This window comes from Crotalus tigris, unplaced genomic scaffold, assembly GCF_016545835.1.
Source record: "Crotalus tigris isolate CLP2741 ecotype Arizona unplaced genomic scaffold, ASM1654583v1 scf7180000017881.257975618366:2651188, whole genome shotgun sequence".
NCBI lineage: Eukaryota > Metazoa > Chordata > Lepidosauria > Squamata > Viperidae > Crotalus > Crotalus tigris.
Window position 1 is genome coordinate 177610 of NW_024096698.1, and position 15608 is coordinate 193217.

General features: G+C 40.3%; 1 protein-coding gene across 6 annotated transcripts in view; it reads left to right on the top strand.

The window, feature by feature from the left end:
• Window positions 1-15608, top strand: part of PTCH1 (patched 1) — a 120704-nt gene that overhangs the window by 57275 nt on the left and 47821 nt on the right. For 4 of the 6 annotated variants that reach the window (XR_005556775.1, XM_039343873.1, XM_039343871.1 and 1 more), the window contains exons 3-10: window positions 2347-2536; window positions 4068-4137; window positions 4437-4528; window positions 7963-8161; window positions 10413-10537; window positions 12499-12646; window positions 14126-14257; window positions 14814-14969. Coding sequence is in view for 5 of the 6 variants with exons in the window: in XM_039343873.1 (XP_039199807.1) it covers window positions 2347-2536; window positions 4068-4137; window positions 4437-4528; window positions 7963-8161; window positions 10413-10537; window positions 12499-12646; window positions 14126-14257; window positions 14814-14969 (1112 nt within the window). In the remaining variant the exon portion in view is untranslated. Of the gene's footprint in view, window positions 1-2346; window positions 2537-4067; window positions 4138-4436; window positions 4538-7962; window positions 8162-8421; window positions 8707-10412; window positions 10538-12498; window positions 12647-14125; window positions 14258-14813; window positions 14970-15608 lie in introns of those variants that run through there. The other 2 variants (XM_039343875.1, XM_039343876.1) reach the window with 2 other exon arrangements.

The following is a 15608-nucleotide window of genomic DNA, read 5'->3' on the forward strand; positions in this document are numbered from 1 at the left end:
GGGCTCAATTGTAAGTTGAGGACTACCTGTATTCTTTTTTCTTTTTTTTTTCAAGAAATTAATTCTGCAATTGTTCACAATTCTACATTTGTTCATCTTGTTCTTTGGAAATAGCCTAAAAAGCTACTTCTGTCATACATTAACTTTTTTTTGGGGGGGGGAAGCAGGATCATGCTGTTTACCATCATTGTTCCCCTCTTAATCTATGTCATATGCCACAATACACCCCCAAAAGAGGTACAATTCACCAGTTCCACTCTAAGGCAGATGTACTGCTGTGTTCCCTCTGCCTAGTCTTGTATGTAGACTTTGAAACTAGTTAGAATTCTAGAAGTAGTGCAAGGCTGAGTGCACTTCAGTCTGTGTAGCATACAATTTACATGGCATACCATGTGGTCACCCAGAATAAAGGAAATAAATGAAATACTGATAATAGCAAGAAGATGGGTTGGGCTGAAGGCCTTGTTAGTGTATCAGGAAACAAACTGAAAAGATAACACATGTGTAAATTGATTTCTCACAAGCCCGAGGTGACTCCATGTTCCTCTAGGACAGTAGTGGGGAACCTATGGCACGCGTGCCAGAGGCGGCACTCGGAGCCCTCTCTGTGGGCACTTGCGCTGTCGCCCCAGCCCCGCCTCCCCTGCGGCCCGTCCTCACCAGCAGCCCCCCTGGAGGAGAGTCACCCCCAGGCACAGCTCACACGGAGCAGCGCAGCCAAGGACATGGCAGCCGGGACAAGACTCCGCCCTCGTGCCCCGTTGCATGCAGATGATGTTCCGGGGTGTGGGCGGAGGGCATGGCTGCCATGGCGCTGCAGGGCCACCTGGGCAATCTGCAGTGGCCATGGAGGCGATGGGTGGTCCTGTGGGCGGGCAGGGCAGGGGGCGGACAGAGGCGGAGCAAGGGCAGGGGAGTGGAGCAGGAGCGGGGGGGCGGCTTTTGGGCACTCGATCTCTAAAAGGTTCGCCATCACTGCTCTAGGAGATTGTGCATACAGCAGTGTTTAAAGGATAAACCATTTTAAAAATTCATGGTTAAAAATGCTCTTGAAATAATTCGTGTTTTGTCAATTTGAACACATCTGTGAAAAACAGAGGTTTAATGAAGACTGTGATAGATGAAGTGCAGATAGTCGACTTACCACCACAACTGGAACTGGAACTTTGGTCACTAAGTGATGTGGTCATTTAGTGAGTGATTATGTGACCAGACCTGAATTTACTACTATTTTACTGCTGTTGTTAAGTGAATCCCGCAGCCATTGAGTGAATCCAGTTTCCCCAATTGACTTTGTTTGTCGGAAAACAACTGGGAAGGTTGCAAATCACAATCAAGTGACTGCAAGATGCTGCAACTGTGTCTTGTACTCGCGTGACCACAGGTCATAAGCCACTTTTTCTCAGGCTGTCGTAACTTTGAACCATCATTTAATGAACGGTCATTAGTCGAGGACAATATAAGTCCCTATATGTTTACAAAAATTTAAAAGAGAAGACCTATTTATATGTCTTCAAGACCTGAAATGTTACTTTGACAATGATCATGAAGCCGCAAGGCTTCAAAGCGCACTTAGTATGGCCATTGCTGAGAATTCTGGATATTGAAGTCCATGCTTTTGGAGGGCAACCAGGTTGGGAAGCTGTCTTCTCAGGTTTATTGCCATTTAATTTGTCATGAAATCCATATTCTGATATGCTAAAGTTCACTACAGAAATTCTAGATTCTCTCGGTAGTTTACTAAATGTAAGTTGACTGTCCTCTGAATCTGCACTTTTAAGTGACCTTCACTTAATAGTATTTTTATATTTTAAGTAGCAGCAGCAGGATATACTAATGTTCATTTACTCTTTTCCTCCTAGCTGCGTTTATTTCCTTTCTGCTTTTGCCAAATTATTTAGGAGAAGAGTGTAAATTGAAGCCATTTATCTTGAAATGTGCCATTGCAGCAGACTGTTTATACAAGTGTAAGAAATTGTAACATAGAAATATTTGGTCTGGTCTGAAAGGAAAAAGGATTTATTTTATTATTATTATTTTTTAACAAACTTTGTACGTGTGGAATTTTTGATATGATACTGAAAATGCATGTGTTTAGCACAAATGGACTTGTGACTTGGACTTTGCAGTACGGGAACTTTTTTTTTTAACGTAAGGAAAATGTATGTGGCTTTTTTTGCACTGCACACAAAATTAGCTCTCTTTAAAGTTGCTTCAGCTCTTAATAGACAATAAACTATTCCATGCATATGGGAAAATTTATTGGTGAGCCTGCGAGCTTTTAGAATGTGTATAAAGAGTCCATTCTTGCTGGCTAATCCCAAATTGTAAATATTTGTCTGTCAGTTGGTGGGCGAGTGAGTCGGGAGTTAAGTTACACACGGCAAAAGATTGGAGAAGAGGCCATGTTTAATCCTCAACTGATGATTCAGACACCACAAGAAGAGACTGCTAATGTACTAACAACAGAAGCGCTCAGACAGCACCTTGATTCTGCACTACAAGCCAGCAAGATACATGTATATATGTACAACAGGTAAGATGGAAAGCTCTTTCCCTCCTTCAAATCTCAGAGCAGTTGTGGGAATGATTTGCTCCAACCTGGTCATTTTCTGCAGTAACGTGTGAATCAGAACTCATTCAGAAGAAATTCAGAGGCTCCCTAGAAGTTTCTTTTATTGTAAGAACAGTGTTTCCTTGAACATTTGCTTTTCAACATTTGCAAAGTTACTAGTTTTTCTGGAGAGCTAGTCCTCAACTTATGACCCCAATTGAGCCGCAGATTTTTGTTGCTAAGCGAGACATTTGTTAAGTGACTTTTGCCCTGCTTTATGACCTTTCTTGGCACAGTTGTTAAAGTGAATGAATGCAGCTGTTAAGTTAGTAATACTGTTGTTAAGTGAATCTGGAAAAGGTGGCAAAAGGTGACCCCAGGATACTGCAACCCTCATAAATACGAGTCAGTTGCCAAGTATCTGCATTTCGATCACGTGACCATGGAGATGCTGCAACGCTCATAAGTGTGAAAAACAGTCATAAGTCACTTTTTTCAATGCCGATGTAACTTTGAACAGACAGTAAATGAACTGTTGTAAGTCAAGAACTCCTTATAATATTTGCATGGTTCGGCCTTAATTTTTCAGTTCAGGAGCCGTTAAAAAAACATCAACATGGCAACTTTCATATGGTTTCCACTACCCTCTCGATTTTGTTGAGCCCCACTGCCTGTGACCCTGTTTCTTTTGGCAACTGGGACCTGGGGAAAATCTTGATTTAGCCACATCTCTCGATGTTCATCATAGTTTACAGTGCTTGAAACCATTGTGCTTTCAGCTATTAAGTTAAAAAAATAATCTTTTCTTTTTGGCATAACGCATCCAAAGTATAACTTCGGACTGTGTTGGGTTGCTGACATATCTAGTACAAACAGGTCCCAGTTGTGGGAGTCAGTAATATTAAACAATGGTTTAAGCTAGTATTAAAGCACAAATTTCAACTTATCTTGAAGGGATCTTACAGTGAGTTTGTTTTGCAAAGTTCAAAACTGTTTTTGATCCAATGTAGATAAACGTTCAGCATAAATTTACCCTGACATACGGGAAGGGTTCAACGCAGCAGGGAGTCCTTTGCATTCACCAAGTGGTAAAGAGAATGGGCATTTTCTCTACAGCACCGTTCTGCGGCCTAATACCCTCCAGATGTGCCAAAGTTCTAATGCTCTTTAGCAGACATGAGATGTAGCTCACGTCTGGAGTGTACCAGTTTGGCAAAGGCTGACCTACAATATTGCAAATTCAATTTCCATTAATCTTGCCTGGTGGTTTCTGAGAAATTTGAATTGCATGGTTAGAAACAGGAAGGATCCTCAATACAAGAGGCTAAAAGGACCAGCACGCCATCAAAATCTAACTATTATTACTGTCATAAGGTGATTATACCCATAAAGGTGAACTAATTTAATTCAAACAGCAGCATATCCTAAGAATGACAAAAAAACCCCTTTGAAAATAGAGGTAGTCCTCAACTTATGGCCATTTGTTAATGTAATTTGCTCTTCATTTTTGCAGACAATGGAAATTGGAACATTTATGTCACAAATCAGGGGAACCCATCACAGAAACAGGTTACATGGACAAGGTAGAGACAACATATTTATTACATTTTTATTTATTTATAACCTGCCTTTTATTATTTTTACAAATAACTCAAAGGCAACAATCCTGTGAGGTGAGTTGGGCTGAGAGAGAAGAACTGGTCCCAAGTCACTCAGCTGGCTTTCATGGCTAAGACAGGATTTGAATTCATGCTCTCCTGTTTTCTAGTCTGGTGCCTTAACCACTAGACCAAACTTGCACTCATGCATTTTTATGTACCGTATATTTCCCCGAGATGTATAACAATAGTTTGAGGGTTTTTTTTTTCTGTTTCTTTTACAGATTATAGAACACCTTTACCCTTGTTTAATTATCACACCACTGGACTGCTTCTGGGAGGGCGCAAAATTACAGTCTGGGACTGCATATCTACCGTGAGTAATGTGTGTTGATTTCTATTTTTTTTTACCAGTTTAGTGGGGCTTCACTTAGCTAGTGTTTATTCTGATGTTGGACTGAACACAAAATGTGCTCAGACTCTCAATGATTTAATATGGATTGGAAGTTGGAGGTTGTAAGGCAAAAAAACAAAAACAAAACCTAAGATGGCAGCCACAATCATATGATTGAAGTTATATTACATTTTTATATGCATCTCACAATATATGTAAAAGGGCAGGACATTGATTACACTGCTGCAGCTGCCATCTTGGTTTTTTGACACTTTCCCTTACCCAGATCTGGTCCCTTGGATATCCTTGGCTTTAGGTATTTGAACTAGATTCATATTTCATTTGCAGTTAGAATTGATACTGACATAAGCATCTCAGTATCGACTTTCACTGAGAGTAAAACATTTTAAACAATGTGTTTTGAAAAGGTTTGGAGGACCTTCAGTGACCTCGGTCATGAGAGTACTGAACATCTGAGAAATTACAATAACAGGTCCTGAGTTTTGCATGAGTTGAAGTGTATGTGACAGTGGTGTCCATCATTGGTATATGACCTGCTTGTTTTTCACATCTATCTATACAACAGTTTCTTTCGTTTCGTGCATTCACTAAATAATGACCAAAAAAATGGTCTTTGCCCTATTACAAGAGAACCCCCCAAATCAATTACTGTGTCTTCTGGCAACTTCCATCATATTTTAGAATGTTTCTGTTATGACAAAAGGACATTTGCTATAATTTGATCCCTCTGATTTCCCTCCTTGATGGAAAAGATCTATAAGGAGAGCAATTGAGTGAACTTGGTTACAGTTCTTTGCAGGAAAGCAAATCCTTCTTGCATAATGCAAAGATCCTGCAGAAGCCATGATCACATCAAAGTGTATTATAAAGTTATCATAACATAGTGGTGGTACAAATACGCAATTTGGATATTTTTCATTATGCATGGAATGTTGCTCCCTTCTCCCATTCCCAGTGGGTACCTTTGCCAAAAGGGTCTAGGACAACTCGGTACAGGCCAATTCACTGCTGCCAGCTCGCCACCACAAGTTGCCTCTGCCAACATGCCACCACCACCAGGTCGCCACAGGACAACTCCACATAGTCAACTCATTGCGGAGACAACTCACAGCTGGAGAGAGAGCTGAGTGGTTGAGTGAGTGGGTGGGCGGGCAGAGTGCAGAGTGGCAACAGCGGCAGGGGCTTACCATTTTCACACACACCCGCTGCCATTACCACACTGAGCTCTGGGCTGAAGAGGCCAGGGATGGTGCAGTGGGTGGGGTGGGCAGCGGGGAGGTAGTGGTGGCCAGGGGACATCCCATTTTCACACACCCTGCCACTACCGCATCAAGTTCTAGACCAGTGGTTCTCAACCTTTTTATACGGTGACCCCGGTCATAAGGATGCGCCCCCATGTGCGGCGGCGCCCCCATGTGCGGCGGCACCCCCATGCGCGGAGGCCCCCATGTGTGGTGGCGCCCCTGAGGGAAAAAAATGGCGGATCGCGTTGTTTGGCGACCCCCGTAAAATGGTCGTTCGACCCCAAATGGGGTCGCGACCCAAAGCTTGAGAACCATATGTAGTTGTCCTGCAACCCCTTGGCGGCAGTGAATTGGCAGAGGTGACTTGGCAATGGCAAGCTGGAGGCGGTGAGCTGGTTGCATTGAGTTGCCATGGCGAGTAGTTCCCTTCCATTGCCAAAATAGGTTGTCTTTTGGAGATGAGTTGCGATAAGCCAGGGATGCCCAACCTTGGCAACTTTAAGACTTGTAGACTTCAATTCTTGGAATTCATGGCTGGCTAGAAAATTCTGTGACTTGAAGTCCACAAAGTTGTCAAGGTTAGAACCCCTGCTTTAAGCTGTGGGGGAATATGGTAATAATTGCTGTGACATTTTCAGGGGATTGGATTGAATTATTGATTCTTCCTCCAATTTTCTGGCTTCAATACTTTTATTTAAGAAGAATTGGAATATTAGTCTTATCAGAACATTTTCATTGCTTAAAACAACAGCAGAAATCCTACCGGTTAGTCACTGGTTTGTCACCAAATTTTGAGCAGAATCGCAGGACCACAGAAAGAGTCAGTAATTTGAATATTTAATATTTTTTTTGCTTTGGTTCTTTCAATGTTTGTACTCTGCTATCAACATATGCTTATGATAGAAAAGGCAAGGGTCCCAATTAACTTCATAGTTTTTTTCATTTCCCAAAGGCAACGTTCTCACTGTTATATGATGGTTATTGGTGACTATATTTGAGGAAATAAAAGTACAGTGAAAAGTATAATGGCAGCAGTTGGACTAACAATACTTGTAAAATAAAAACATGAAAATTGCTTCTTTCAATTAACCCTGTAATAGAAAACTTGAGCAGAAGCTAAGTTTTCTTTGTTGGGCCTTTAAGTGGCATGAAGTCTCTCTTTTGGATATTGTTACTTTCAACATGTTCTATATTTTAAAAAGTTTAAATTCATTTAGGTTAATTGCATAGCTTGTTTATATGGTACAAAATTTTTGCCCTGGCTTGTCTGTCTCTGTAAAGGCAACATGCAATGGCTATTGCTTAACTTTCAGTGTGGACTTTTAAAAACGGGACAATGAAGGCGCTTGTGTTTTCTGGTTGGGAGAGTCTGAATAATATCTTTAGCCTGGTTAAGCAGATACAGTGGTCTGAACCAGAAAAAAGTCAGGCAAAAGCCTTTATGGTCTGGCAACATCACAAAATCAAAAGTGGAAATGAAAAAAAAATAGTAGCAGAGGCTCAGGAGTTTATAAAAAAGTTTACCATGTCTGAAGGAGCACAATGCTTATAATTTTCTTTGTGCATGTTTTTGATTAATACATGGCAAATATTTTAAAGAAAGACATTTTTTAATATCATATGAACTTTTCTCTGATACTTGAACATTTCCTATATTTACGATTGCTGAATTCCTTATTTTTTCTGAGTCATCATTTAGTTACTAAATTATTCATCTAAAATTTATACTTAAGATACTAGTTCAGATACTAATTTTCTTGCTTATTTGATTATCTCAATTCAATAAATGAATAAACAGGGGCACAATGTAATAGTTGAGGTAAGAATAAAGACTTAACTACAGCCTCTAAAATCCCCTCAAATCATTAGATTGAAGAGTCTCTGTTTACTAGCACTGACTTAGGCATGGATGTGATGCTCATGTGAAGAAGAAATTTTGTGGGTTAAAAACCAGCTTTAAGATAAGAATTTTCAGCAACTTTTTCCATGACAAATCTTGTGGCAATGTTTTAAATATTATTATGCACATGTCAGTGAACTTTGTTTTAAAAAAAAATATGAATGTGAGTCGGAGTGAGGAAGCAGTAAATAAATATTTACAAAAAGTCTGGCAACTCTCGATACCTTTTCATTTTTCTCTTCATGGGACAGAGGAAAACCCCATTTGCAGTGGACCAACTTTGACCCCTTAGAATTCTTGGAAGAGCTGAAGAAGATAAACTCCCAAGTAGATACTTGGGAGGAGATGCTGAATAGGGCAGAAGTTGGCCATGGATATATGGATCGGCCTTGCCTAAACCCTGATGATCCTGACTGTCCTATAACCGCCCCCAACAAAAATTCAACCAAAGTAAGTTAATTCTTCTTTTCTATCAGCCAAAGGAGAAAAATGTGCTGACAAAGCAGATTGTAATTCCATATCATAAAATCATTGTCAACAATATGATGCAGTTTCAGGATAGCAGTATTTGAGCCTCTTATACAGCTTTAAGTTCAGAATTCTGGTTGGTAAAATGATGGTTGGTCACACCGACTTGAATTGTTCTGCTAACAGAAGAAAATAAGGCAATAAAATGGAAACTATGATCATTTGTATGGTTTGCTTAGCAGGAGTTCCAGACCAAGAGACCTACTTATTTCTAATTTAACGAACAAGCTTCAAGGACTGAAGAACAAACAATAGCTTTGAAATGATATATATAATATATTATGTTCTAAATTTTGTACTGCAGAGAAAGGGATATTGGAATATTAATGCAGTTAGATTTGCAAAGCTGCTAAATACTCATGAATGTTAAATGATAGATGTGACTGAACAAATTGCTACCAATCAGGTTCTATATATAAATGCTGTAGTATCAAAGAATGGAAACTTTTGTAGTTAACAAGTTTCCAAAAGAGCATCTTTTTTATTACAAAGAGAAGGACGAGGGAGGACATGATAGCAGTGCTCCAATATCTCAGGGGCTGCCACAAAGAAGAGGGTGTCAAGCTGTTTTCCAAGGCGCCTGAAGGCAGGACAAGAAGCAACGGATGGCAACTAATCAAGGAGAGAAGCAACCTAGAACTAAGGAGAAACTTCCTGACAGTTAGAACAATTAACCAGTGGAAAAACCTGCCTCCAGAAGCGGTGAATGCTCCAACACTGGAGGTTTTTAAGAAGAGACTGGACAGCCATTTGTCCGAAATGGTATCGGGTTTCCTGCCTGAGCAGGGGGTTGAACTAGATGACCTCCAAGGTCCCTTCCAACTTTACTACTACTACTACTACTACTACTACTATTATTATTATTATTATTATTATTATTATTATTATTATTATTATTATTATTATACAAATATCTGTAATTGGTATATTTGCATTTTATTCCAGGTCAGCTAAAGAAATTTATTCTAGTTTTTGAAATTCCCTCAAACACTGAGATTAAGGGAGTCTGAAGTATTGAGGGGTGTTGCTTTAGGATACCAAGCACTGTTTTTTTAATTCATTTTCTAAAATTGTTTCTGATGTGATTCTGTTGTTGTTGCTGTAAGCCACCCAGCATTATGGTATATAATATGAGTAGCTGTTTTCTTAATAAAACAAATATTTATTGTACCATTTAAATTTATATTAAAAGAAATTAAACACTCAAATGGAAGTAACGGCCTATTTTGTTTGTTGAGATATTTATTTAATGGACTATGCTATACTTGTTTTTAAAAATAAATGTATTATCTTTGTGCAAACTTTATAATTAAAACAAAATAGAAAAATTCAACATGTCCATAGTTTGGAGCTCCTTCAGTGGTAGAGAGGAAGTAGACAGGATATGAGTGACTTCTCTATAAAGATTTTACTGTGTTGCTGGAGTGAACTTTCCTTTTTTCTTCTCTTGATTCTCTGCTTTTATTATTGTTGTTGTTGTCGCTTAATAAGTTTTCCAGGGATAGCTCAAGGCAGCTGAAGTTTATTTGCTGCCTAAGTTAGAAAAATAAATGGCTTCCTTTCATACAGTCTGCAGATAGCCCAAATAATCATGTTGTTGTGCCACATGAATAAAAAAAAAATCCCTCAAATGCTACATCTTTAGCAATAAAAGTACAAGAACAGACTAAATCAACCTTTGCTAGCTTTTCATGACAACCAAAATCTACTACCTAAGGCAGGGGTCTTCAGACTTGGCCCTTTTATGACTTGTGGACTTCAACTCCCAGAATTCCTCAGCCAGGCATGCTGGCTGAGGAATTCTGGGAGTTGCAGTCCTCAAGTCATAAAAGGGCCAAGTTTGAAGACCCCTGATCTAAGGCAACTACTTCTCTCTACTTAGAGGTAAAACCACCCTGAAAAAGATAAAAACGTACAGTTATCAACCTGAGAGAAAATCCAAAGCTACATCTGCCAGAATCAATCCTGGAAGCATGAAAATACTTCCATAAAGAACATTCTTACTCTCTCCCCGCCCCTTTCAGAGTTTGCAACCAGAGCAGGATTTGCAGGATTTATACATATCAGAAAACTTACCTTCAGGGGGTATCCAAAGTGGCATCAGTGATCCTCCAAAAATGTGAACTTTCCTGTCTTTGATTCTGTAACACTTTTTTTTTTTTAATATTTCCAGCCTCTTGATGTCGCCCTTGCTTTAAGCGGTGGATGCTATGGGCTGTCAAAAAAATACATGCATTGGCAAGAAGAACTGATTATTGGTGGCACTGTTAAAAATGGTACTGGGGGGAAACTTGTCAGGTAAGCACTCCTAATCCAGTAATTCCTGCCTGGTTTGGGTCTACACACCTCTAGGGTGCACTATGGTTTGGATGGTCTTGGCTTAAACCAGTGTTTCTCAACCTTGACAATTTTAAGGCATGTGGACTTCAACTCCCAGAATTCCACAGCCAGCATTGCTGGCTGTGGAATTCTGGGAGTTGAAGTCCACATGCCTTAAAATTGTCAAGGTTGAGAAACACTGGTTTAAACTCTTGTGACAACCTAGCTATTTTGTTCCATATGTCGTGGCCTATAGCCAACTGTTCTTAGTCAACGGATCTTGCTTTAAAGAAACCATGGCTTAATGTGAAGTGTAAATCCAACTGTTGTTTTCTTTTGAGTGAAAAATTTACTGTCGGTAATGTGAGAATTCTTTTTTCTTCCATTCAATCATATCCAGTTCTTGGAGATTGCCTGGACAAATCCCTGCGGTTTTCTTGGCAAGGTTTTTCAGACATAGTTTGCCATTGCCTCCTTTTCCTGACTGGCCAAAGGTCATCTAGCTGACTTTGTGCCCAAGGCAGGATTAGAACTCACCGTCTCCTAGTTTTTAGCTTGACGCCTTAGTTAGATAAGATGAACTTTATTGTCATTTTTCTGTATACACAATGGCACACATTACAATGAAATTCTGATGCCCGTTCTCGAAAGGAAAAAAAACTGCTACTCATCAAACAATGTCACCATCCCAAGGATAACAATAATAACATACCAAACTGACTCTCAGTGAGAGTACCACTATTTATTATACCTATATAATGCATTTTTGTTTATGAGATAGTGGGGATAATGTTCAATAAAAAATATTAAAATTGAAGAAGCCCTCCTTAGTACATATAATGCAAAGAAGAAGAAAAACCATGCAGCATATGATTTAAATTTCAGCAAACTGTATCTCCCATTTGAGCTCTAGTAGTTTTACTCTTTTTCCACTTGTATGTTAAGAGGTCATGATACCTATGTAGAGGTCATGATACCTGTGTAGCCCACGGTTATCTTTTTTGGTGACTGATGATTATATGATCCATTGGAGATTTTGGTCTCTGGAATAGGATGGAGGTGACTTCTCCTCCGTGTCACATCACATGCTATTACGAAGGATCACCCATCCCCCCGCTTTTTGGACCGAAGATGAGAATCCTGTTCAGTGATAGAAACTTCTGTTGGATCCTACTGCATATGGAAGGATCCCATTTGCTGCAACTGTGTTAAATTGTGTACTTTGTATGCTTCTTGAAAAAAACCCTTCACTTTTAAGACTTCCATTTTCTTCAGATAGTTTGCCATCCCAACCATCTCCTTGATAGGTGCGACTCCTCTGTAGGTCCTGCTACTTTGTGAATGGTGCCTTATTTAAATTATACAGCGAGATTAGACATAAGAAGACTGAATCAGATCAGCCCTTTAACAGAAACCGGACGGTAGCTCATAGGCTTTTTATATTCCAATGTCTCTGCATCCGCTTTACATCTATGATAGGATCAGTTTTTTTTACATCAAGATATAAGAAGATAAAGAGGTTTTATAACAGGAATGTCTGACCGTGACAACTTTAAGACCAGTGGACTTCAACTCCCAGAATTCCCCAGCCAGCGATGCTGGCTGGGGAATTCTGGGAGTTAAAGTCCACAAGTCTTAAGGCTGCCAAGCCTGGACACCCCCAGTTTATAACTTAGATTTCCCCCTCCATTTTAAACAGCACCAAAATGATTCTTAGTCAAATAAAATGTGTAGAGCAATTACAAAAAAAAATTGAAGAAATGGCTTTCTGCTGCTCATAAGAACAGACCTCCAAACCCAGCAAAGATCATTCCCATCCCGTAAGCAAAGATTGTGCATTTGGTGACACCGTGCAGTGAAACCAGGTTTTTTTTTTCTTTTTGGAGGGGGAGACTCTGGTTGCCCCTTTCTCCTTCTAAGCCCCCCATTCTTTCTTGCAGTGCTCAGGCTTTACAGACCATGTTTCAGCTAATGACTCCAAAGCAAATGTATGAACATTTCAAGGGTTACGACTATGTTTCGCACATCAACTGGAATGAGGACAAGGCGGCTGCGATCCTGGAAGCATGGCAGAGGATGTATGTTGAGGTAAAATGGACGTTTGCTTGGAGAATGGTTTCTTGCTAACTTTCATTGTAAACCCTACTAGCTCTTGTCATCGCAGTCCTTCAGGGATCTTCCTTGAGATGGAGATAGCTAGAAAATGGAGATACTGTGTTGGAATTCAACCCCTGTCATTTCCAGCCAGTATGCTGCTAGAAAGAGGAAAGAGGCATGCTTAGGTCTAGCTGAGTAAGACCTTTTTTTTTTTTAAAGAAACAAATACATGAAAAAAACTTGCCACCCGCAGCAAGATTTGAGTGAAACATTGCTGGTTTTTCTGTTGTTAAAATGAAAGAGAAAATGTGTTTTTGTTAGAATGTGTGGCTTTTAAAATTCATTGTCTTGAGCTGCTTTGGGCTGCCAAGGCTTAAGGAGAAAAAGTCAGCATTTGGTTAGGATGATTCTTACACACACACACAGAGAGAGAGAGAGAGAGAGAGAGAGACAGACACACACAAACTGCTCCCAGCAAAGGTGTCTGGAAAACATTAGCCCACCACAGAATCTGTTCACAGCTGCAGTCCCCTTGGTGAGGTCATGTGACATTATCTGGCCTTTGTTTCCCAGGCATTGACCTCTGCTGAGCTGCTTGTGACCTCTTTGAAGTGTCCAGCCAATGAAAAAAGAGAGGGCTACTCTTAAGAATTTGTTGTTTTTAGATTGGGTATAACAACAAATCAGTTGTAGACTTCTGGATGGAATGCAGAAAAGGGTGCAGGAGGGGCCGGGTGAGCTATGAGCCTTCTTCAGTTTCACTATTTTAAATAAATTGCCATTTCCCTCTCTTTCAAGGTGTACGTTCCTATTTGATCTGTAGCAGCCTGCTGTGGCTCTGCATTGGGTATGGCAATTATATTGACAAAGGGTCAAGGATGCAACGGGTAGTGTTAGTAGAGGAGAAGAACGGGTAGTGTTAGTAGAGGAGAAGAACGCCTGTGGGTGAGTGAGAAGAGAGAGCAACAGATGAAGTGAGGGCAGCAACTAAAAAGTTAGTGTCAATAGAAGCCTGCTTCAGAAATATAGGGGGTCCTCGAGTTACGACCACAATTGAGCCCAAAATTTATGTTGCCGAGTGAGACATTTGTTAAGTGAGTTTTGCCCCTTTTTGCGACTTTTCTTGCCACGTTGGCTAAGTGAATCATTGCATTTGCTGAATTGGTAACATGGTTGTTAATGGAATCTGGATTCCCTATTGACTTTGCTTGCCAGGAGGTCGCAAAAGCTAATTATGTGACCCGGGCGACACCGCAACCGTCATAAATATGAACCAGTTGCCAAGCATCTGAACTTTGATCATGTGACCGTGGGGATGCTACAATGGTTGTGCGAAAAACGGTTGTAAGTCATTTTTTAATGCCGTCATAACTTTGAACGGTCACTAAATGAACTATTGTAAGTCGAGGACTACCTATATATCATAGTGACTTCCTTTCTGTAATTACAGCTCCCATCTTCTTTTCATAGGTTGCTCATCAAAGTCTTGCACAAAACTCTACTCAGAAGGTGCTTTCTTTTACGACGACGACACTGGAAGACATCCTAAAGTCATTTTCTGACGTCAGCGTCATCAGAGTTGCTAGTGGCTATCTATTAATGGTAAAATAGATTTAATATTAATTTTATTCTTCCTTAGTCTTCTTCAAGCTCATGCCATCCAGATACGAAAAGGACCAGGCTGGAGAAATCTGTAATTCAAGATGTACCCACTACATGAGTTTTTTTATGCTAAGCTGTCATACAAATCATCCTTACAATGTTTTTAACAGCCTTAAAATCTGCATTTTTATGCCACTTGCTCACGTATGTCTCCGATCCATGGAAGATCTGTGGCTCATTAGCGTGAGCACAAAGTTGGCTTGGGATGGGGCCACAGGGTTGTTCTTTGTGGTTTCCTCTTAAATAGTTACAGAGCTGAAGAGATGTCTGCATGAGATGTGTGGAGGTGGGATTCAGACCTAATGACAGGATCAGACAAGCAAAGCCATTGCTCTATCTCACTGCCGAGCGGTGCCTTCCAATATCTGTGTTCCATTAAAAGCGTATTTTGTTGTTGAAAGTTTTGGTCAGGAAAAGGAAACATAAAACTGGCTTTCTCTGATGTCAGGCCTGGTTTTGGGAGGAAAAAAAAAACGCTCTTTTGTTCTGCTTACAGCTTGCCTACGCCTGCTTAACCATGCTGAGGTGGGACTGTGCTAAATCCCAGGGTGCTGTGGGTCTGGCAGGAGTCTTGTTGGTTGCTCTCTCAGTAGCCGCCGGATTGGGACTGTGTTCCTTGATTGGGATTTCCTTTAACGCTGCCACAACTCAGGTATTAAACAGTTTGCAAGATGATGCGCTGCAATGTCTCCTACTGAGGGTGGTGCATGCACGGGGGAGTAGGACAGACTTTAAGAGGACAACCCTCAGAAATTTGAATTAATATGTTTACCCAGTGCTTTTTGTGTAAAAAAAAAAACAGTGCCAGTACTCACACATGTCATACAACCCGCCTTGCCTGTTCTACAAGGTTCCATCCCAAAAAGATGCCAGAACTCCATTCTGGGCGTTTTATGAGAAAAAAAAGCCCTGTGTTTACCTAAAACTAGTCATAGCTGTGATTATTTAAGCCCAGAAGACTTCTGAACAGGGCCTACAGTTTTATGGGATGTATATTTACATGTCACACACACACAACAAAATTGCAGGTTTTGGCATGTCATGTCAGAGGAAATGAGGGACAAAAAGGGCTTTATAATTTGCACTGAAATTTTTGAAAGGAACTTGTTGTTAACCGCAGAGTACAGAGGGAAAGGCTGAATATTCGAGACTTGTGCTGAAAATGTCAATGACCCGGGAAATTCAAATTGTCCTTGAATAAACCCTGTTTCCAAAGGCAGGGTGTGCAGACATATGTGCTGTGAAAATACATACTGTGATACAGTTAGCTAAAATCTTCTCTCCAGGAAAT